Source organism: Siphateles boraxobius, unplaced genomic scaffold (genome assembly GCF_051911475.1).
Source record: "Siphateles boraxobius isolate OS27281-9 unplaced genomic scaffold, OSU_SipBor_1 29, whole genome shotgun sequence".
Classification (NCBI taxonomy): Eukaryota; Metazoa; Chordata; class Actinopteri; order Cypriniformes; family Leuciscidae; genus Siphateles; species Siphateles boraxobius.
In genome coordinates, this window is record NW_027508908.1 from 16,673,520 (window position 1) to 16,697,990 (window position 24,471).

Consider the following 24,471-nt stretch of genomic DNA (forward strand, 5'->3'; position numbering starts at 1 on the left):
AGCACTGCTAATACTGTTTTTTGGTGCATTGAGAACAGCCCCGACAAAAACCACCACTACGGTGTGCTGGTGAAAGTGTTGTGAAATAAAATCCGTACACTTTATTTGGTTACACTTTATTGTGTGCCTTTGTTATATGTAGTTATACGAATAGGCTACGTGCATTCTAAAAAAAAATGATATTGATATGATTTGATATGATCAATAAGTTATTTGACCACATATAGGCACACACACACACACACACACACACACACACACACACACACACACACATATATATATATTGTAAATCAAAAGCACGTTGCATACATTAGGGGTTTGGTTTAGGGTTATACATAATTTTACTGTTATTATTTATTAAGTAGGACTACATGTAAGATGCGTTTAAAAACACTATATTTAGTGTTAGCTACTTTTTATTTTAAGCTAGCCTAATTGTTAAAGTGTAATTACTCAAATAAGTAGGCTACTTTATTAATATAGGCTACTTACTTTATAGGGTTTGATTTAGGGTTAGTTGCTGCTTGTAATTATGCATGCTTGCATGGACTGGACACCATTAAGTTAAGTGTTACCAAAGTATCTTTCAGGACTTTCACACTCAAAATGAGGAAGCTTTTTTGTTGTATTTTGCTCATTTCAACTTTGCATTTAGAGTTGTTCAAAAGGAGAGATTTCAAAAATACCAGATACTGTGATATGCACGTCTAGAAAATGATGAGCATAAGCACTTTCAGTAATTTTAATAATGTAAGGGGCCAGTTGAACTGTTAGAGTGGTCAGATTTAGACCTTATTGTTGTCATATCATTTTGGGCTTCCATAAATTATGACTTAGTATATCATTATTACTTAAGTCATTATTACGAGAATGTTTCTCATAATTATGACTTATCTCATTACTATGAGAAACTTCCTCAATATAATGAGATACTAAGTCATAATTATGAGAAACTTTCTCAATATAATGAGATACTTAGTCATAATTATGAGAAACTTTCTCATTATTATGACTAAGATAATCTTTTTTTCTCAACTATGGCGGAAACGGGCTTCCATAGAAAGCATCTCCACAGTTCAGCTCTGTAAGTTTTAATGAAGAAACCTTGATGGTGTAGTTACGGCATGTGCCAGCAGAGGGCGCCGCTAACAGTTTTGCAAATGCGTGCATTATCAAACAGTTGTAATGACACGGAGTGTGTTGAGTGAGAGTGAAAAAAGAACAGAATAAACTTTCTCTGTTTTTTTAATTTGACATACATATTAAATGTAAACGGGTTACAAAAGGCGTAGGTATTGAAAGCAGAGAAAAACTGGAGGCTGGACAGAAGTTCTTATCAACTAAATATTAGTGTGTGGGGTAAAATACAAAACAAAACATCCAACAAACAATGTAAATCATAAAAATCGCAATAGCATAAAATAAATAAGAAAGCAGGTTTTTACAGTATATGCCAATACATTAAAATATATATATGGAGGCTGAGCATTGTTACACTTAAAGTAATACACTTTATCTTCTTTCAGATGACAAATGTGTTTTCCTCCCTGATAAAGCACGATGTACCATATAACTCAATAACGAGCTTGTACAAACTTTAAAATGTTTCAAATCACAAGTAAAAGTTTACTTTCTCGAGATCTCTTTATCTGTTGCTGGTGCTATCTGAGTGTATGAATGTCGTTCTCAAAATTAAGACAGCGTAGTGTATAAACGTATAGATGCTGCTGAAAAAAAAATGATATTTTCTGATATTTTAAAGGCAAACTGTGTCAAAATTAACTGCACATTTTAAATGCACAAGAGCTTTAGATATGCACATGAACCATAAGAAGATGTTTGTACAATTTCAAGTACACAAATTTAAACTTTTATATATTTGCATATTTTTCAATTCTCTTAAAAAATAAGTCTGTAACATGTTTTCCACAAAAAAAAAAGAAAAGAAAAAACAACAACTCAATTGAGTTGCAAATGTCTGTTAATACTGATTTTAAGTATTTTGATAAAACTAAACAAACGGCTCTACAGAAATAAAGAACATTATAAGAATATGTCATACAGTGAATGTCCACGTCCCTTCATCTCATAAACACTGGCCAGGAAACAGCTTCTGTTGACTATCAGTCATTGGTTGCTTGAGTTCATGTGATCCATCTGGGTATGCTGATTGGGTATCAATTCCTCGCTTATGGGCAATTACATCTGCATAGATTGCTACACTGCCCGTGCTTGAAGATAAGAACAAAACAATACTTTGATTGGTTGGGACCCTTAAGAATTGTGAACCAGCGAGGGGGGAAGCAGAGGTAGTGTTAGGAAATTATATCATGAGTATCGCTGTTCGGTCTCTGCCTAATTGCTACAGGTGGGAGAGGTTTGCCATAGAAATCTGCCAATAAAAGAGTCATGGAAGAAAAATAAATTAGGTCAGCAATGTCCATTTTAAAAAAAAAAATCAAGGATCAACTTATTTCAACTGACAACAAACTACATAATTAAATTCCTAGATTAAAATGTCACTGCCTGCTCAATAGAGGACATAGAACATTATATGCAGAATTCAAAATGTTTCCTGCAAGCATCAGGAAAATAAATCGTATACATTAGTCACATTAGGAAGCATAGAACATTATATGCAGAATTCAAAATGTTTCCTGCAAGCATCAGGAAAATAAATCGTATACATTAGTCACATTAGGAAGCAAGTTGTTAGGGAGATTATGCAAGTAGCATTTGTTAGGTACAATATTAAAGTGGATGGTTGTGGTATTTCTGTTGGCTGATGACAGATGACTGTACAGGAAGGATGTGGCTGAGGCTTGCTGTGTGGATGGAGAGAAAACAAAGCTTTAAAGACAGAATTATGGGAGACACTTACATGGTTAGGAAACAGAATGAGGGAAAAAAAAAATGTTAGTGATGCGCATGCCGGAGATGGAACTGATGCAATGAACCAACAATTACCAGAATGCCTTGTATCTCCAAGAGGCTCAAGTTTGGGGAGCCTAGAAACTTTGGGAGTAGCCCATCCAACTAAAACCAAGAAAAAATTCAAATGATTAGCTGTTAGGGTCATTAAAATGAAGCAACAAAAGGGAAAAATTGCACACGCATTTGACTATGAAAATGAATGTTTAGCAAATGATAGAAGAGATTTTCTCTGACTTTCCAGAAATCTGTTGTAATCCTAGAAAACATTCACCACTGCAATGTTTTTTTTTTTTTTAGCTCATAGTTTTTAATGAAAATGTCATAACTCGATCTTCCACGACAGATATGCTGGACGTCCAGATTCCATCCGATCAAAGAACGATTAATTGAACCCCAACTCCACATTTTTATCCTATTCAATAATCCATTTACTCTGATGTATGCCACAATACAGAAAAAAAGCTATGTTGCTGTGCTACTTCTTTTTAAACTTTTCTTCTGTTAATAGGCAAGTAAAGGGACTAGTCTGTATTTTCTAGTATGTTATTAAAGGTATTATTTCTATAAAATACAAGTCACATTTTTTTTAATTAACCTAAACATGCTGCGACTTATATAATGCAATTGCCATCAAGTTTACAAAACATGGATTTGTGCTGAATGCAAAACATATGGATTTGTGTTGAATGAGAAAGGTAGGTGAGCTTGAGTTTATTTGTATAGTGCATTTCCCACATACCAGTAGTTTCAGTATAGCTTTAAATAAATCTCTTTAGGCTTGGCATTTATAATAAATGTTGTTCATAATGACTGCCACTTTAATTTATGTTTGTTTTATTCTTATATTTTTCATTCTTGTTCTGTTCTGAATATTGTTACATTTAAAGGATTTGTTGTGGAGTGAAGGGAACTAAATACATGATTATAGCAAATATAATGTTTGTAAATATTTGGTTTTATTTATCAGTGTTTTACAATACTTCTGAACGTAATAAAAAAATGTGACCAATGCATCTTATCTGTATTTATTCTCCCAACAATGTAATTTTGACCTGGTGCGACTTATAGCCAGGTGTGAATTATTCCACTCCCTTCCTGTTACTTGTTTTCTGACCTGCATGTGCACTATATGAAGTGTCTGAAGTATTTTTTTAAAGTTCAATAATCAGATGCTGAAGTATTTTAAAAAGTTATACTGAGACATGCTTGCGGCCAGGACAAGCTGTTTTATCAAGTGGAAATACTTGAATTACAAGAATATAACACTAAAATATAAGGTATGTCTTGGTGAAAACCTCTCAACCACATTGAACAGAACAAGCACTTCATAAAAGCACTTGGCATGGCAACCTGGACACATGAAACTGTATTCTTATGGCATTCTTTGAAGTGTTTAATATAAAGTGCTCCTGTGCTTGTGTTGTACACTTTTTTCCCCGCTGCAGCTCACCCTCTGGTCTCAGTCATTTTAAAAAACACACAAAAAAACAATGGTTTTGTTTGACAAAGTTTCATAGTGCAAAAACCACGGTAAACCATTTTTATCGATTTGATCAATTATTTGTTCGCAGTTCATATCTGAGAAACGACTTGTAAAAGAGGCATTCTTACCTGGTAGTTGAGTAGGCGTGGGGCTTTTGGCTGCTGCTTCTTCCACTCTAAGAGGGTCAACTCTATGCTTGCGTTTCAATCGCAATTTCCTACTTTTCTTTTTAGTCTGGTCCACTGCTCCTGGTTGAAGGTGACAGATACATTGCAGTGATTTCAGGGGCAAATAGGTTTCTCATGCGTCATAATAGTAAAAGCTTGTATTTGAAATGAACGGACAGTACAAAAATAAACCTTTATTAATGTATTACTCTCAGCATAATGGAGACCTTTTGAGGAAATAAGAGGCCCTACCTGATTCGGTACTCTCCGGGGTCTGTCTCTCGCTCTCTTCATCCTCCTCCTCCTCGTCCTCCTCCTCCTCATCTTGAAAGACTGTCTGTTCTTGCACACTGTTCTGCTGGCCCTCTTCTCTCTGTCTTTGCATCTCTTGCGCTTGAATTAATTTGTCTTCAAACTGGGATTTTTATATAAAGTGAGTATTTTTTGCATCTTAATGATTTCATTCAACTTGTGTATTAAAATAAACAATGTGACAACTAACCTCAGAAACAACATTGTTTATTGGCTGGAATGGGTTGGGCATGTTGGCATCATCTAGCTCGTCCTCTTTTAGTGTCCTTCCTTCTTTCCCAGCCTCCTCTCGCTCCTGCCTGTCTCTGTCAGTGCAAAACATCTTAATTAAACTGCTGTTTGCATTTTGAACAGTTTAAAATCATAATAAAACAAGTCGAGACTGATAGATGTACATCTGAGCGTAACAGATTATCGGCTGTAAACATCATCAGTAGCCATTTAAAAATGAGTGTTCTCCAGGGTTCTGTCCTAGGCACTCTTCAATTCTCTCTTTACACACAAAACTCTGCGGCCTTATGCAGTTTGAACTCAACTGTGTTTTTTGCTGTAGACGTAGGGACCTGATCGCTAAGATGGACCTGATCGCTAAGAGCGATGAGACGGAAGAGAATCTGACATGGTGATGTTGGTATAATTGTCTCTTTTCAAATACCAGCAAGAATGTAGGGTGGAGACTTGGTTCTATCAATTGGCTATTGATTGGATTTTGTGTTGCACTCCAATGAATAGCTGCTTTTCCACTGACGGGCCAGTGCGAGCCAAGGCTAACAGCGTGCCGGGCAGGGCCTGTAGCCTTGGACCTCAAGGCCAAAATCAAGCTGCGTTTCCACTGTCAGGCCAGTAGCCCCGCAGTGTTACCCTAAAACCCGCCCTTAACATGCCTCCATAGAACAACGTCACACAACCCCACCGTTTCACCAGCACAGGGAAGCTAGCGGACTGAAAACTAACTAGATCGGGAGTGCATATCAAACATGTTGTTATTTCACATAAAAAGTGAACACACATACTTATTCAGTTGCGCCTGCCTCAATTTATTTGTGATAACAGCAATACACAAAACAACTCCATTAAGTTCAAAGCTGTCACAATATAACAAGGCTGAAGACCAGGATACAATTCACAGAGTTTATTTAAGGCAATTCCACAGACTAATAGAAGTTCAGGAACTTAGGAAAAGTCTTCAGACAGAAATATCACCTTAAACTATAATAGAACGCAGGAAGTCCATTCTTGAAATGTCTCTTAAGGATAACTCACAGAAGATACAAGAGGTCCTCTTTCTCGGACAGACAACAGAACATAACTCACTGAAGATAATTGATTCACAGAAGAAGAGTGAAGTCCTCTCAAACGATCCACTGAATATAACTCACAGAAGTAGAGTGAAGTCCTCTCTCAAACGATCCACTGAATATAACTCACAGAAGAAGAGTGATGTCCTCTCTCGGACGATCCTCATCATATAACTCACAGAAGAAGAGTGAAGTCCTCTCTCGGACGATCCTCATCATAGAACTCACAGAAGAAGAGTGAAGTCCTCTCTCGGACGATCCTCATCATATAACCCACAGAAGAAGAGTGAAGTCCTCTCTCGGACGATCCTCATCATATAACCCACAGAAGAAGAGTGAAGTCCTCTCTCGGACGATACTCATCATATAACTCACAGAAGAAGAGTGAAGTCCTCTCTCAAACGATCCACTGAATATAACTCACAGAAGAAGAGTGATGTCCTCTCTCGGACGATCCTCATCATATAACTCACAGAAGAAGAGTGAAGTCCTCTCTCGGACGATCCTCATCATATAACTCACAGAAGAAGAGTGAAGTCCTCTCTCAAACGATCCACTGAATATAACTCACAGAAGAAGAGTGATGTCCTCTCTCGGACGATCCACTGAATATAACTCACAGAAGAAGAGTGATGTCCTCTCTCGGACGATCCTCATCATATAACTCACAGAAGAAGAGTGAAGTCCTCTCTCGGACGATCCTCATCATATAACTCACAGAAGAAGAGTGAAGTCCTCTCTCGGACGATACTCATCATATAACTCACAGAAGAAGAGTGAAGTCCTCTCTCGGACGATCCTCATAATGTCTTATTGATAACACAAGGATCCACCTCGCTAGCAACACAACAGACACTAGCCCTGCACAAGAACTTTAAAAGACACAAGGGAACAGAATAATGTGTAACATATAATACCCAGCAGTGAGGGAGTGAGAGCAAACAGAATATAAAGGCTGGTGATGAGATGATTATGACGTGATAGAGATCAGGTGTGGTGATGAGGGAATCGAGTGCAGGTGAGGATCCAGGGGAATGCTGGGAAATGTAGTGCGGGACAGGACCAGAAAACCAGAGGAACCGTGACAGAACTCCCCCCTCCCCGGAGGCGCGTCCTCGCGCCTAAACAACAGAAGGGAGGAGAGAGTCAGGGAGAGTCAGGGAGAGGTCATAGTGAAAACTAGGGTGGAACCAGGATGGAGCCGGGGAGAAGCCAGAGAGGAGTAGATTGTGTGGTCGACCAGGGCGGACGTGACTTTCAGGTGACCGGGGTGGAGGCTTTCTCTCGGGTGGAGACCCTATTTCGGAAGGCCAGGGCGGAGAGAGTCGAGTGGTCAGCCATGGTGGAGTAGGCCGAGTGACCACCCACGGAGGAGCAGGTTCTAAATAGGGTTGGTCAGGGTCGATGATTTGCTCCGACTTGGCTGGGCAGAAGATTTGCTCCGACTTGGCTGGGCCGACGAGAGGTAATAGTTTAACTGTGCAGAGGACAGTCTTGAGTTTGATTTCGACTGGACTGACAGTTTGCACGAGTTTGCCTTGGTAGACCGTCGTCACAGACTCGTCTGGGCAACTCTTAGCATTCGGTCGGACTTGACTCGTATTCGACTGGGTAGACAAACGACTCAACTTGACTGGGCAAATTAATTGAACTGGCTCTTCTGTGCAAAAGAATTGAACTGATACGACGGGGCTAATACATTGAGCTGGTTCATCGGAGCAGACGATGACTTTAATGTGGACTAGGCTTGGACCTTGACTGACTGAGCATACGAATAGCTCTGGTTCGAAGACGGGCTCTGGCTCTTGCTCGGAGACGGGCTCTGTACTGGACTGGACCAGCGGCGAAGGCGGCTCAGGACTGGACGAGAGCAGCGGCGAAGAGGGACCTGAGGTGGGCGGAACCAACGGCGAAGAGAGCTCCGAGCTTGGCGGGACCAGCGGCGAAGAGAGTTCCGAGATGGGCGGGACCAGCGGTGAAGAGGGCTCGGCTGGGCTGGACGGAACCAGCGGTGAAGAGGGCTCGGCTGGGCTGGACGGAACCAGCGGTGAACAGGTCTTTGGCTGGACGGTCCCCGGCCGGACGGTCTCTGGCTGGACTTGGCTGACGTGAAGCTCTGGCTGGACGTGGCTGACGTGAAGCTCTGGCTGGACGTGGCTGACGTGAAGCTCTGGCTGGACGTGGCTGACGTGAAGCTCTGGCTGGACGTGGCTGACGTGAAGCTCTGGCTGGACGTGGCTGACGTGAGGCTCTGGCTGGACGTGGCTGACGTGAGGCTCTGGCTGGACGTGGCTGACGTGAAGCTCTGGCTGGACGTGGCTGACGTGAAGCTCTGGCTGGACGTGGCTGACGTGAAGCTCTGGCTGGACATGGCTGACGTGAAGCTCTGGCTGGACGTGGCTGACGTGAAGCTCTGGCTGGACGTGGCTGGCGTGAAGCTCTGGCTGGACGTGGCTGACGTGAAGCTCTGGCTGGACGTGGCTGACGTGGCTGGACGTAACCAGCAGGGCAGGCTCGGCTGGACTGGGCGGAACCAGCATGGAAGTGGGCTTTGAGCTGGGTTCATGGGCTGTATCGGATGTGTGTGCTGCCCATACACACAAAACAGCCATGGACCCCACAATGAGCACAGTATCTTCCAGAGAAGCATGGACGGTCTCTGGCTCTGGACTGGCAAGAAGTGCAGGCCTGAGAGCTCCACGGACGGACATCAAAGCGGGGTCAGATAACTTGGACATCATGTTGGCACTATTTGAAACGAGATTACGTGCTCAGGGCCATGCACTGAGTCCAGGACGAATTAGGGGTTCTTGCTCAAAGGGCTGTGCTTTAAGCGACTGAGCAAACTCGGCATGGAAACTTTTGGTAAAGTAACTCAAATTTTGGAAAATAGAAGCATCTGAAACCAACAGATTTTGTGCCCACCTCTGGGCGTGGCCAGTAAGAAGGGAGAGAATGAAGGCAATCTTACTTGTGTCAGAAGTGAAATGAGTTGAGTTTACCACAAAGTAAAGTTCACAATAGAAGAGGAAGTCCCTGCTATCATCTTCCCCCGAATATGTAGCCGGTAATGCCATGGGACTGATGTAAGCAGAAGGAAGAACACTAGTGACGATGTCTTGCATCAACTGAGGTGCCACGGTGGAAGCAGCAGTATCCATAATTGACTGAAAAGCGTTGGTAGCGCAAGTAGAGGAAGTGGGTGGAGCTTGCCTTGAGGTGGCTGGGTATTCTGTCACAATATAACCAGGCTGAAGACCAGGATACAATTCACAGAGTTTATTTAAGGCAATTCCACAGACTAACAGAAGTTCAGGAACTTAGGAAAAGTCTTCAGACAGAAATATCACCTTAAACTATAATAGAACGCAGGAAGTCCATTCTTGAAATGTCTCTTAAGGATAACTCACAGAAGATACAAGAGGTCCTCTTTCTCGGACAGACAACAGAACATAACTCAATGAAGATAATTGATTCACAGAAGAAGAGTGAAGTCCTCTCAAACGATCCACTTAATATAACTCACAGAAGTAGAGTGAAGTCCTCTCTCAAACGATCCACTGAATATAACTCACAGAAGAAGAGTGATGTCCTCTCTCGGACGATCCTCATCATATAACTCACAGAAGAAGAGTGAAGTCCTCTCTCGGACGATCCTCATCATATAACTCACAGAAGAAGAGTGAAGTCCTCTCTCGGACGATCCTCATCATATAACCCACAGAAGAAGAGTGAAGTCCTCTCTCGGACGATCCTCATCATATAACCCACAGAAGAAGAGTGAAGTCCTCTCTCGGACGATACTCATCATATAACTCACAGAAGAAGAGTGAAGTCCTCTCTCAAACGATCCACTGAATATAACTCACAGAAGAAGAGTGATGTCCTCTCTCGGACGATCCTCATCATATAACTCACAGAAGAAGAGTGAAGTCCTCTCTCGGACGATCCTCATCATATAACTCACAGAAGAAGAGTGAAGTCCTCTCTCGGACGATCCTCATCATATAACTCACAGAAGAAGAGTGAAGTCCTCTCTCAAACGATCCACTGAATATAACTCACAGAAGAAGAGTGATGTCCTCTCTCGGACGATCCACTGAATATAACTCACAGAAGAAGAGTGATGTCCTCTCTCGGACGATCCTCATCATATAACTCACAGAAGAAGAGTGAAGTCCTCTCTCGGACGATCCTCATCATATAACTCACAGAAGAAGAGTGAAGTCCTCTCTCGGACGATACTCATCATATAACTCACAGAAGAAGAGTGAAGTCCTCTCTCGGACGATCCTCATAATGTCTTATTGATAACAAAAGGATCCACCTCGCTAGCAACACAACAGACACTAGCCCTGCACAAGAACTTTAAGGGGGCTTTCACACTGGCAGTTTAGTTCGGAACGGGGCACGGTTCGCATGAAAAATCGCTAATGTGAACCCTGTCATGGGACCCGGGTGCGCACTGGGGTACCGAACCAGAGACTACCTGGAGGAGGTGGTCTGAGTTCGGTTGCTCCCGAACCGTGCTGCGATTCGCGTGTATGTGAAAACTACACGGACTCGGGTGCGCACTTGTTCAGGAAGTAAAGTATCCTGCGCATGCGTTTTAGTCGATTATGATGTATTTAGTTAAATAAAACACACGTAAGGGATGAAGATTTACCCTGGATACGAGCAAGAGTGAGTCTGGCCCAATGACGTGACGTGCAATTTTGATGTCCAAACCCCTTTATGAAGTCAAAATAAGGAAATGTTTAATAAAAAGCACATTTATTGAATCTATTAATCTCTGTTTATCAAATGATATGAACATATAGTGAGGGTATTACAAAGTGTAAGAATTATTAGACATTATAGTCTTATAATGTCATACCGGATAACTGTCCGGACCTTAGAGTGACATTCAAAAAAGCCAAACAAACTGTAAAAAAATTAATAAACCCTAACATCTCTGCCACAGGCATTATTGTATGAGTCTTGACAACAATATATTTAAATATTACAACGAATATGACATCCAGTAGATTGTTATGCTTTGGTGCATTCTGTCCCAAAACTGGCTGCCAGCCAATGTCATACGGGATAACAAGCAAATTGGAGCAATTTTATTGTAAATTTTATTTTGACACGATGTGAGACAGCATGTTACACAATCAGGAAGACCCTGAAGGACCCCCAAACAATGGTGAAAGTCTTTTATGTCTTTCATAAAATGTGTTTAACTTACCCTTTTTCCTCACTAGCACACTATGTAGTAAAATCCTGTGTCATATGGGATAACGCTAAAATAACATATATAATGTGGATTTTATGTCAATATGTTTATTTAGCATGAATTTATATATTTGGAAGTTGAAGGTAAAGGTTGCAGATTTCTATAGGTAGCCAAAAATACTGCCTGATTAAGATTTAATCTGAGTTTTGTCATACCGGATAACAATTTTGTCATACCGGATAACAATTTTGTCATACCGGATAACAATTTTGTCATATAGGATAACAGTTGTTAGCCCATAATGTCATCCGTTATCTTGGATGACGTGTTTGACAATATATTCTTATACAGTTTTCAGCTTTAATTTGCTTAATTTCCATTCAAATGGTGATATTAACATATCATTAACATTGTTTAGTTGAATATTAGCAAATTATATAATTCATAATAATATTCAATTACAGTTACATTACATTTACTATAGACATTGTCTAAAATAACATTGTGTTCATTTAATGTAATTTAGTGATTCAGTGTTTAACCCATTAATAAGCTTTTTCTTTATAAATATGTTGTTCAATTAGATGCTTTTGTAAATTTGTTCAGTGAAATGAGTGAAGGTCGCCTACTTTAACCCTTTACATTATTTATGAATATTGATGTAGATTGACTATGATCAGTAAAATGGTTCAAGGTACTTTTCAGTAATAAATTAAACCTAATGTTGAAAAGTTGTGCTGTTTTGATATTCATAAACATGAAAAAAAATGGTTTAAATGTATTTACTTGCCAAATCTGGGAAGAAACCACACTGAGTTTGTGTGTAACAGTTTACACACTGAAAACCACATCTCTATTTCTTTAAAGTGGAGCCTAATTAATTTCCTTGGAAAAACATTGCATAACATTAATTATTTATGAACATTATTATGTGTAAGTGTTGTAAAAATGACAATTCATGTGTTAACTCATATGGTGTCATACCGGGTAACAATTTAAGTCAGGCGGGATAACGCTGTTTTTTCCCATTGAAATGCATAATTTCACTTCATGGAGTTGAGGAAACAATAATAACATGATATCAAGTCCTGTAAAACTTTTTCAGACATTTTGCATTTTAAATCACATTGCAGTGTTAAAATGTGTGTAAAGAACTTGAATAAGTAGGGTCACGTTTAAAGAAATCACAATATAATGAGAAAAAAATAGTTGTGCAGATTTTTTTTTCTGAGCTTTAAATATTGTTTTACTGCATCACTTTACATATTCATTAAGTATTTTTGATTTGAAAAGTTTTAATATTATAATATTTAGAAAATGCATTAACGTTATCCCGTATGACATTTTGACTGGTGTCGTCACATATTTCTCACTTAAACCGCTTAAAATACATTGTTTAACCCTTGTGCATCAATTAAAAAAAGTTACACATAGGTACATAGAGGACAAAAATGTCCGTATCCAAAAACTGTCATAAAAATATTATAGATTTATATTTTTTTCCACTTTCACTGACATCATTTTTTTAACCAGCATCAGCTTTAATCATAATGACCAAACATTCATTAATTTTCAGAATTTTAACCCTTAAAATGTGGGTTTGTTTACATAATGCCACTGTTGTTTTTTTTATGAAAAAAAGAAAAATAGTAATTATTTTCAATTTACTAAATGCTAAGCAGAAATTTTTTTCTTTGATTATTACAGCCTTGGATATGTCAATCATTAAAAACAACATTAATTTTGATGCATTAATATTTTTTATGCAGTATCAGATTTAAAAAAAAGCTACCACTCAGGCCCATAAAGGACAAAAATGTCCATGTCAAAAAAGTGTCATAAAAATATTATAGATTAATATTTTTTTACACTTTCACTGACTTCGATTTTTTACTAGCATCAGTTCTAATCATAATTACCAAACAGTCATTAATTTTCAGAATTTTAACCCTTTTAACGTCGGTTTCTTTACATAATGCCACTGTTGATGTTTATAAAAATTAGAATAATAATAATAATTTTCTATATACTAAATTCTAAGCAGGATTTTTTTTCTTTAAATATTACAGCCTTGGATATGTCAATAATTAACAACAATATTAATTTTGATGCAATCATATTTTTTATGCAGTATCAGATAAAAAACAAAACTACCACTCAGGCCCATAAAGGACAAAAATGTCCATGTCAAAAAAGTGTCATAAAAATATTATAGATTAATATTTTTTTACACTTTCACTGACTTAGATTTTTTACTAGCATCAGTTCTAATCATAATTACCAAACAGTCATTAATTTTCAGAATTTTAACCCTTTAAACGTCGGCTTCTTTACATAATGCCACTGTTGATGTTTATAAAAATTAGAATAATAATAATAATTTTCTATATACTAAATTCTAAGCAGGATTTTTTTTCTTTAAATATTACAGCCTTGGATATGTCAATAATTAACAACAATATTAATTTTGATGCAATCATATTTTTTATGCAGTATCAGATAAAAAACAAAACTACCACTCAGGCCCATAAAGGACAAAAATGTCCATGTCAAAAAAGTGTCATAAAAATATTATAGATTAATATTTTTTTACACTTTCAGTGGCTTAGATTTTTTACTAGCATCAGTTCTAATCATAATTACCAAACAGTCATTAATTTTCAGAATTTTAACCCCTTAAACGTCGGCTTCTTTACATAATGCCACTGTTGATGTTTATAAAAATTAGAATAATAATAATAATTTTCTATATACTAAATTCTAAGCAGGATTTTTTTTCTTTAAATATTACAGCCTTGGATATGTCAATAATTAACAACAATATTAATTTTGATGCAATCATATTTTTTATGCAGTATCAGATAAAAAACAAAACTACCACTCAGGCCCATAAAGGACAAAAATGTCCATGTCAAAAAAGTGTCATAAAAATATTATAGATTAATATTTTTTTACACTTTCAGTGGCTTAGATTTTTTACTAGCATCAGTTCTAATCATAATTACCAAACAGTCATTAATTTTCAGAATTTTAACCCTTTAAACGTCGGCTTCTTTACATAATGCCACTGTTGATGTTTATAAAAATTAGAATAATAATAATAATTTTCTATATACTAAATTCTAAGCAGGATTTTTTTTCTTTAAATATTACAGCCTTGGATATGTCAATAATTAACAACAATATTAATTTTGATGCAATCATATTTTTTATGCAGTATCAGATAAAAAACAAAACTACCACTCAGGCCCATAAAGGACACAAATGTCCATGTCAAAAAAGTGTCATAAAAATATTATAGATAAATATTTTTTTCCACTTTCACTGACTTAGATTTTTTACTAGCATCAGTTCTAATCATAATGACCAAACAGTCATTAATTTTCAGAATTTTAACCCTTTAAACGCTGGCTTCTTTACATAATGCCACTTGTTTTTTTTATAAAAATTATAATAATAATAAAAATATTCGATATACTAAATGCTAAGCAGATTTTTTTTTCTTTAAATATTACAACCTTGGATATGTTATAGGTTTGGCTGTGAGAGCACTTGTGTCAACGAAAATCTTCCAGACAAAACAATCACCATTTTCTCGAGGTGAAAACAAAAACAATGTGTTGTGGAGCTTCTAAACTTCTACATCAAAGTCAAGCTCACCTTTTATCTTTGTAAAAAAACAATAACAAATGAAAAGGTGCAAGCAAGTAATAAGAAATGTGTTTGAATGAAAAAAATCCTCAAAGCTCAGTAACTTTTTGACCTTTTCAGTTTTCACATGGCAGGATCTGTGACTCTGCCAAGGGTATGACTCATTTACATGTGGTGGGATTTGTGATTTCCAGTACAATATAATTTCTTTCTTTCAAACTGAAAGAAAGAAACCCACACACACACCTAAAACTTTCAGTACACACATACAAACCACACTCTGACATCCATACCAACACACCCACACAATTATAGCTTCATAATTTATCTAATTGGCTCTATAATATGCATAAGCCGAAAACAGCAGAAAACAACAATAAAGTGATCATTTGCTTTATATGCCAAACCTGAAAAAATGGCACAATCTGATAAAAAAATAGTAAAAATGTAAAATTTGAAGCCTTGCCAACAGAATGAAAGCCTGTTAAGAAAGATTGCATCATTTTATAGTTGAATGGCACTGGGATTAAAAATCGCAGTTTTAATGGGTTTCAATGGGGACATTTTTGTCCAAAAGGCGCTGAGTGGGAGTATTTTTTGTACCTAGTGCAAAATAGATTTTTTAAAGGAAATGAAGGTGAAATATTAAAATTCCAATAAAAATACACACCTGTAGCAAATTTCATGCAGTTAGCATTAACACAGACAAAGTTATCAAAAAAACAAAACTGAAAAGGACTAAAATGTCCATAAGGATGCACAAGGGAATTGAGATTTTAGTAATAAGTAAAAAACATCCCCATAAAGATAATAACTACTTTGATGTGCAGTTTTAACCTATTTGAATTTTTAATCAGTTGAAAACCTTATTTGTCACTGGCCCGTCTGCAGCGTATTCGCGCATAGTGCGTGCAATCAGGGCAACAAATTAATGGAAATCCACTGTCTCCTCAAAAGAGTCCATTTGCAAGCAGCGGAAAAACAGCTTATGCGAAACACACACACAGTTAACCTGGGTTGTTTACTCAGCTATGAATAATGGCACCAAATTAATAAAAAACACAATATATTGACCCGCGTCGTGTTTTCTATCATGCGCCGTGCACGTTTGCAATGACGTAAGATGCACGCAAACGCACCAGAGTTCGATAGAATCAAGTTGAGTGTGAAACCAGACCAACGCTGCGGGGGGCGCCGGGAACAAACGCGCTCGGGCTCGGACCGCAGCAAACGAGCCCAGTGGAAAAGCCCCCTTAAAGACACAAGGGAACAGAATAATGTGTAACATATAATACCCAGCAGTGAGGGAGTGAGAGCAAACAGAATATAAAGGCTGGTGATGAGATGATTATGACGTGATAGAGATCAGGTGTGGTGATGAGGGAATCGAGTGCAGGTGAGGATCCAGGGGAATGCTGGGAAATGTAGTGCGGGACAGGACCAGAAAACCAGAGGAACCGTGACAAAAGCCTTACACATTTAGAAAAAAAACTATTACAATATCATATTTTACGTCACAATTTTTTATAAAGAATTTCTATTAATTGTCCACGAAATTATGCCATCTCAAGGATGTTTGAGCGATCTCTCCCATCTCACTATACTGTTATCCCTTCAATCAGACCAACAGATGGAGCTCACATAGAGAAAATAGGAATTATGAGTTGTATGAGTTAACCCTAGTAAATGTAATTTATGACATATGTGGATGCAGAAGTCCGGTATCAACAAAGGGACAGGGAAGAGACTGATAAATACACCATTATAACCATGCATGCTTTGTTTAAGTTCTTCAAGCAGTGTCAGGTAATTTCTTTAATCATATCTGTATTTATATTATGACAATAATTAAAATAAGTAGCTTTTAGCATCACATATAAATATATTTCTGCTTCATACTGTGATCAGAATGCCCATCGGATCACAATCGGATGTTATTTCACACACTCGCTGGTGTCTGAAAGTGAGTTTTGAGCTGATTTTTTTTTAAATGTCTTTAATGTTGAGGTTAGCCTGATATGAAAACATGGGAAATGAGCAGCGGTGTTGACTCTCAAACTCCGCCTCTGTTCATAATCACTGCTCAAGTGCCTATTGGCCCGCTTTAGACCAAGGAATTTGGTGGGCCAAAACACTAAGGCCGTTGGCCATGATGAAGCCCTGACGAGGCACGATCAAGCCCCGAGAGTGACAGTGGAAATGCGACTGACCCTGGTACGCACTATAGCACGCTCACTCGCTTTTGGCCCGTCAGTGGAAACACGGCTGATGAGAGCTTGCAGACAACTGTTCAAGGGGCAGGGTTTAAGAGGACTAAAAGTTTGGAAAAGTTTGGCATGTCACCAGAGAGAAAAGTCTGTCATTTGCATGGAAGATTTAGTTTAGAGTAAATTAGTAAATATTACAAGAACAACAACAAAAAAGAAACATATACATGGATGAATCATCCGCAATGAAATCCATACGATGCATTTACTAAACAGGGTACATTTTAATTTTATGCTGACTTTCAAGTAGTAACTCTGCAGTAAAACAAAGAAAAACAGTTTTTTTAGACTAACTATGAGTATATATTTGAATATAAAAGCAAATAAAACCAGCTTAGTTGATATGAACTAATTTCAGAACTAAACTACATTGTTTTAAACTATTCTTAATGACTATGCGGCTCCTAACATATCTGGAAAAGAGGGATTAGCATGACAACACATGTAAAAATTCTTGTTAGCTCACTGACCTCTCCTCTCTGATCCGCCGAACTCTTTCTGCTCTTTCCTTCTTGTCTTGTTCTTCCTGAGCCTTCTGCTCTGCTGTATCTCTTTGCACACGCTCTGAAATTGCCTCATAGTCCTTGGCAATGTTATTCAGGAGCCAGTTAAGACCATTCTTGATGGATTTGTCAACCTTCTTACCATAACCCAGCACAGCAGAACAGGGCTCCTGAGATCAGATGAAACAACATTTAGTTCAGTTTTATATGATTGTTTTGCAACAGTTCTTTCAAGTAATTTGCTGAATTATAAATATAAATATAAAAATAATAGCAAATTTCCCCACTCATTATTTCCACATTATTTACAACTCCAATTAATATAAAATTTATAAATATTAACTCACAATCTGACAGAGGCATTTATTCTCATTGACAATCTTCTCTAATGACAGGGTCTCGATGATATCTGCTTCAGCCAATGCCCCATCTTGGTCCTGTTTATTAGCCAGTCTGAAAGCCAATCAAAAGAATACAAGCTGGTCACTAGGTGTGCAGGTTACTAGGTAAGCTGTCACAAACAAATGGCCTGAGGTCTGCACTTGAGGTGGACTGAATAATTAGCCTTGAGTTATTGAGCACTCTTGACTTATTAGCACACTTAACAAGCTATATTTAGTCAAGGACTTCATCTACTGCTCACTCCCTCAGTTAATTTGACTCACTGCAGCTTGTCCAACGCTCGAACAGATATACAGATGATGCATTGCACATGTGCTGCACACCGCCGCCCCATTCCACTTGGACTAGAGGCAAGAATTATGTGAGAATGCTCTTCACTGATTACGGCTCGACATTCATCAAACCCCCCAGGCTCATCAGCAAACTCAAGGTCTTGGCTCTAAACACCTTCCTCTTTCTGACAGGCAGGCAAGTCTGGCGAGGAAAGGCTGCAAACATTTAAAAATGGGTGTTCACCAGAGTTCTATTCTGAGCCCTCTTCTATTTTCCCGTTTACCCACACAGCTCTGAGTACACAGCCTAAACTCATCACATTATTGTTGACGCAGTTTTGGCGGGTCTGATCAATAAGAGCTAGTAAGGACAGTAAAGAATTGACATGATGGTGTTGGTATAATTGCCAAATACCAGCAATAACAAGAAGACAATCGAAGGATTCACATGAACCACACATGCTGACAGCTTGTTTAGGAAGGTGCAGAGATCTTTTTAAAGGTGTACCAATGAAATAATTCGGTCTTAGAGGAGCTGGACCATGCAAAATTGTAGAGGCACGCACAGGTTGGTGTAGAAAGCTGTATTTATCAATGAGGATGTGGTTCCCAAAATGCTAATCTTCATAAGGCAGAATAGCACTAAAGCCAACAAAAAAAAAGATCAAAGACCCCAGCCACCTGAACAAAAGCCTTTTACATTAATTTCCCCATTATATCCAAACACTTAATGCGGTATGTGAAGGTGGGGTATTTTACTTTTCTCCTTTCTAAACATGAATCTGCATATCTCATCAGTATGCACATATGCTTTAGGCAAAGTGGGATTTTGCACAATATCAGCATAAATCCCTATTATTTACTGGAGTAAATGCATTAAAGTAACTAGCATTTATCACTGAAGACCAGCAATAATTACTGTTTTTGAATACATAACGGCGATACATAAATGTCACATTCAGACACACCCATTTAGCAGCTGTGATGCCTGATTAATGGATTAAACTGGCCCAGGTTTATATATTTTTTAAGATTATTTGGTCACCACACCTTTATAGCTGTACTGAGTGATTGCCAATTAATGTTATTATACAACAACCAATTAGAACACATTTTATAGATGGTTTAAACATATATATTTGAAGGGCACTGCATTTTTTCTTAAATTTTCTGTATATTGTGCTGATATAAATGCGTTATATATTCATTTTGTCTAATGCCTTGTTTTTATTCTATCGACAGCAATCTCATCTTCCATGTTTGATGATCTGTACTTATTCCAGCCATTAAGTCACATTCAATGACAAGAACATGTCAAGTTCTGAAAACTCACACTAATACAGGTTTGCCTGCAATACGAGGGTGCCGAAGAACCTCAGCCATTGTGTCTCTGGTTTCTTGGATTCTCTGGACATCACTGGAGTCCACAACAAACACTACTCCATAAGACTCAGAGTAGTAGTTTTTCCAAATGCCACGGATACGTTTACCGCCACCCAAGTCGAAGATTGTGACCTCAAACTTCCCCTGCTTCAGGTCCACCTTTGAGAAGCCCACTGTAGGTGCTACATCTAAAGGACTTTCTATGACAGAAATATACACATTATGAGAATTCTCCTTGATCTTCAAAACACAATAGTGATATTATATTATAGTGAAGATTTACCTCCCTGGATTCCTCTGACTGTAGCAGTTTTTCCAGCATTGTCCAGTCCAACCATTACTAATGTCACTTTCCTGTAAGAACACAAATACAGCATCACTTTATCATGCATCACACAGTCCTCCCAAAGTTCAAGACGGCCCTTCTAACGAGAATTATTTTTCTGTAAAGCTTTGAGGTGCAAAAGACAAATCTAGTTTAAAACACCTGTGCCAAGTACTTAGAAAAGTTTTGAATTTTTTTATACCATTTTCAAGAACATTTTAAAGATGTTAAGGTTAAATTAAATAACTAAAAAAATGCAATGAGGTTTAACCATAAAGTAAAAGGTAATGATAATAATGTGACTTAATCATTATTTTAAAATTAAAATGTATATATATTTTTTTATCATTCTTAAATCTAAACGTTTTTGGGGAGTTGCACCACGTGCCATTTTACTTAATCTAACCTTGCCTAAAGATTAACTGTAAGGTCTACATGGGGGCTTTTCTATTATATAATTTTCTGTAATTTGCCTGTTTCTTATAGGTTTTGTTCTGCATGTTCACACCACATTCAATTTATTTGGTAGAAAAAATAAAGTTTTTCAACCGAATTACTTAATAAGTGTGTCTTTTCAAGAATTTCATCATGGTTATGAAGCTTCTTTTTCATTCTGATATAAAGAGAAATGCATCATCCTAACATTTTTCATGCCCAAAAAAATATCAAGATATATAATTTCAAGTAATCAAAATACGTTCATGAAGCGAACTTTAATCTGTTTAAAGTTGCCTTCATGAACTTAACTTTTTGACATAAAAAACAAACAAACATGACATTAACTTAAGTTATGAATTCACTCACAGCTGTGAGCTAAGGCAAGCTAAGCCTGTACGTTTATGCATCATCATGACTGGCAAAAACGCACAGGGATGATTCAGCATACCACACACAAAAATACAAGGTAAATAATTTGGCCTTTTCCGACACAAATGATGTCAAAAATATAAATTAAATGATTAGCTGTCCGGGGCTGTAGAGTCACAGTCACACTGTTTAAACTACAAGGCTTCCAGTGGAGGCTTAAGAGGCATAAAATGACATCTGTGGAGTAACACAATGGGAATTCTGCTCACCATCATCAACCTATGCTTAATTCTGAAGAAATGCCAGACAAACACATGGGCCAGGAAGCGTAAACAAACATTTCAGCCATCACTGATGCAAACAGCAAAGCTAAAGTCCTTAGCTACCAAACACATACACACATAAACAGATACTTAACTGCGGCACTTGCGCCGCAGGGACATCAAGCGCACTATCCAGGTGACAGTTCTCTGCAACCAGGAGGCCTTCATTGAGACTGGGAATAGATCAAGATGACAGCTAGCTTTCCCTTGACTTTGGTTGTTTTTGTTGATACACATACACACTCTCTCTTTTGTTTCTCATGGCCTCTGGTCAGCTCTGTATCTGAGGGATTAGCTGGGGATTTCTACTTAGCCCAACAAGATCAGTGAAAGGGTGCTAGAGGACACACTACATTCAGCCAATGAAATTAAGACAATAACTTAGACAGTTAGTCGTCAGTAAGACATAACCATAACATCCATAACATCACTGGCACTTTTTGGGGCCAGACATCTCCACTTTAAACGGACTGATTCTTAGGTACAATCAAACATTTTACACCGATTTAGTCTTATCAAGCATCTTGTTTCAGGCACAGCAGGTGATGTGAGTAATCAGATATTTATCACTTGGATTTAAGCCTATGCCTGATTGTGAGTCATGTTCCAACGAGTATAGTGAGAGGTGCATGTAGGGCCTCTAATCAACATACAGCATCTTTATGAAAGTGGACTTAAATACTGAAATTGAAAATGACAATGCATCTTCATGACAAAATATGAATCTACTGTGTGGAATACAAACAAAATACCTTGGCACAAGTGCTTTGGTGTCACCAGCAAAATGGTTTTGTTAACAGTTTTTTTTAACGATTAAAAATTGTTCTCATTAATTAAAATAAAACTTGAATAAAACCAATTATAAATATTAAATGAAAAACTAAAGAATAGACATGTTGGCAATTAACTTATATAAAATAAGTAGTATACATAGTTTTTTAAATAAGTATTTTTTTAAATGTCAAAAAGTTTAAAGTTGCCTTCATGAACCTTTTTTGATGACTTGAATGCACCTCTTCTGTTTAGCATGTTTTTTTCTGTATAAAATTCTTCTTGATATTTTTGGGGCATAAAGTAATGAGGGTGATACATTTGTCCTGATGAAATGCAAAATGAAAAAGCTTCATTAAAATAATGAAATTATTGAAAAGAAAAGCTAATTAAGTGACTTGGCTCAATCTTATATATATTTTTTTAAATCCTTTCAAACTTATGTGGTGTGACCATGCAAAATATCAAACCAATTGGTATGCAAATAAATTATGTTTGACATTTTCTTATAATTCTGTTTTTATTATTACTTTTAACCAAATGGTTTCAAGATCTTGTTTAGAGAATGCATTAAGACCATTAAAGATACTTGTCTTTCTTTAAAGTGATGTTTCACTCAAAGATGAAAACTCTCATTCTCATCATTTTCTGAAGCAACATGTTCATGACAAGTGAAAGCTAACTAGAAGCTGTTACTCTGCCTAACATCTCTCTCAAGTACCAAGCAAAAAAAAAAAAAAATAATAATAATAATAATAATAATAATAATAATAATAATATATTTGTAAGTGTTTATATAGGTTTAGATCCACTTAAGGATAGGCACATGATGACATAATTTTTGTTTTGGGTGAACTATGCTTTATAATAAAAACAACTTGATTAGATTTTTTCTTTTCTACTACATTGACCCTGTGATGCATACATTATTAAATCACAAAGTGGGAAAAAATATCACTGTTTTCAATCATTCCCAATAGTTTTCCCTAAAATTATGCATTTTGAAAGTTACACATTGCACTTCCCCCTGCCGTACAAAATAATAGTAAAAATGTCAAACGTTTGGTGTATCATCACTTTCATTAGCCATGTTGATTTTGTGTCTCTTTTTTTTTGTTGCCATAAATAAAAACACAATGGCATACAGTATAAAGAAGACAGTCGCACAGTTAAGTCAAAAAAAAAACCTACAATTTTTTTGTGTGGCTTCAGTGTGCAAATAAAAATTGGGAAACCTGTACAAATATAGGTAACATATACGAAGTTGCACATTATAAGAATTGACAGGTCTGCTCAAAAAAAAGTTAGTAAATGTATTTTACTGTCTCTCTGACTCAATGGATCAAAGTTGTAGACACTCACCTTGCAGGTTCTCTCCATCTTTTCAACCAGTTGCAGCAGTTCGCCATCAGATTAAACATTTCACCCCAAGTGTTTGAACTGGGATTTATTATTTCATGACAGCCGTTTTGCCTGATTACTAAAGTTCCTGGCTAATTTCTTTCCTTTGTTGTAATCAACCCGTTATCTGCTATCACTCTTTTATATGCCTATCTTGGACTCGTGATTTGAGTAAAGACATCTTGTTGTATCATTCTAGCAGAGAATAAGGGCAGAATAAACTAAAGATGACCAACTAAGTTGTATTGTTTAATTATCACTTAAGTGTACAAAACTGACCGTAGAGTTTAGTTTCATTTTGCTCACTACCCGAATCAATGCACCCTCACTGAAGGCTAGTCAGCTAGCTACTGCATACGATCCAATAAAACTATTGAATTACATTCTTATGTCTTTAGATAGAAAATCTAGTTCTACATCTAGTTCTACAACTATACATACTGTTTCAAAGACGTCCCGGTGAATGCTCTACTCTCAATTTTAGACCGTTTTTTTTTAGCAAAAAGATGTTACTGGATAACTGTTAGCTTTCAAGCAGTCCGCTTTGTTGACCAAGCTGAATCTGGCTGCTATGGCTGCAGCAACAATCTCGTCGAGGGCCGGGGTTGCCAAGTATTTAAAATGTATGATATAACATAAACTATGAACAAATAATGAAATGAAAACTTTCTTTGTAAGCTTTCAACATATGTTTGTACTCGGGCAGTTTAAAATCTTTACACCGAGACCCTTACGATACTGCGTCGATCGAAGTGGCTAAAAAAATCAGTCTGGAAACAGTTGACTTGGCAACATTGTACTTGCCTAAGAGTAACGTAATCTAAAAAGTGAACAGTGCCTCTCGTGGACGGAGACGTAGCAAACCGTAGGTAATTAAACATTGAATGAGAATTTTCACATTACATAAACTGGTAAATAATACATTAAAACATTTGTGGCACCATTCAGTCT

At 37.3% G+C, this 24,471-nt stretch overlaps 1 protein-coding gene across 6 annotated transcripts; it reads right to left on the bottom strand.

Moving 5' to 3' along the window:
• Positions 1 to 1,230: 1,230 nt before the first annotated feature.
• arl13b (ADP-ribosylation factor-like 13b) lies at positions 1,231 to 24,287 on the bottom strand. 6 transcript variants are annotated; one of them, XM_077246816.1, is made up of 11 exons: positions 23,482 to 24,282; positions 20,177 to 20,247; positions 19,844 to 20,093; positions 18,184 to 18,289; positions 17,804 to 18,006; positions 5,090 to 5,204; positions 4,840 to 5,002; positions 4,549 to 4,668; positions 2,971 to 3,039; positions 2,751 to 2,828; positions 1,231 to 2,395 (listed from the first exon to the last, which is right to left on the bottom strand). In XM_077246816.1, exons 1-10 carry the CDS (start codon positions 23,538 to 23,540, stop codon positions 2,755 to 2,757), a joined length of 1,230 nt encoding a protein of 409 aa, XP_077102931.1. In that variant the 5' UTR covers positions 23,541 to 24,282; the 3' UTR covers positions 1,231 to 2,395; positions 2,751 to 2,754. The 6 variants fall into 6 exon arrangements, with proteins under 6 accessions (XP_077102931.1, XP_077102928.1, XP_077102929.1 ...); XM_077246813.1 differs by lacking the exon at positions 23,482 to 24,282 and adding an exon at positions 21,443 to 21,820; XM_077246814.1 differs by lacking the exon at positions 2,751 to 2,828 and having other exon boundaries at positions 23,482 to 24,287.
• Between the last annotated feature and the right edge of the window lie 184 nt (positions 24,288 to 24,471).

What these genes read in the sequence shown, in the direction of transcription:
- arl13b (XM_077246812.1), bottom strand. Translation starts at nt 21,585, where the DNA reads ATGTGTATCAACAAAAACAACCAAAGTCAAGGGAAAGCTAGCTGTCAT. An exon ending in CCCGGAGAGTACCGAATCAG is followed by an intron (nt 4,669 to 4,839) that starts GTAGGGCCTCTT and finishes ACCTTCAACCAG; the next exon opens with GAGCAGTGGACCAGACTAAA. An exon ending in CACGCCTACTCAACTACCAG is followed by an intron (nt 3,040 to 4,548) that starts GTAAGAATGCCT and finishes TCTTGGTTTTAG; the next exon opens with TTGGATGGGCTACTCCCAAA.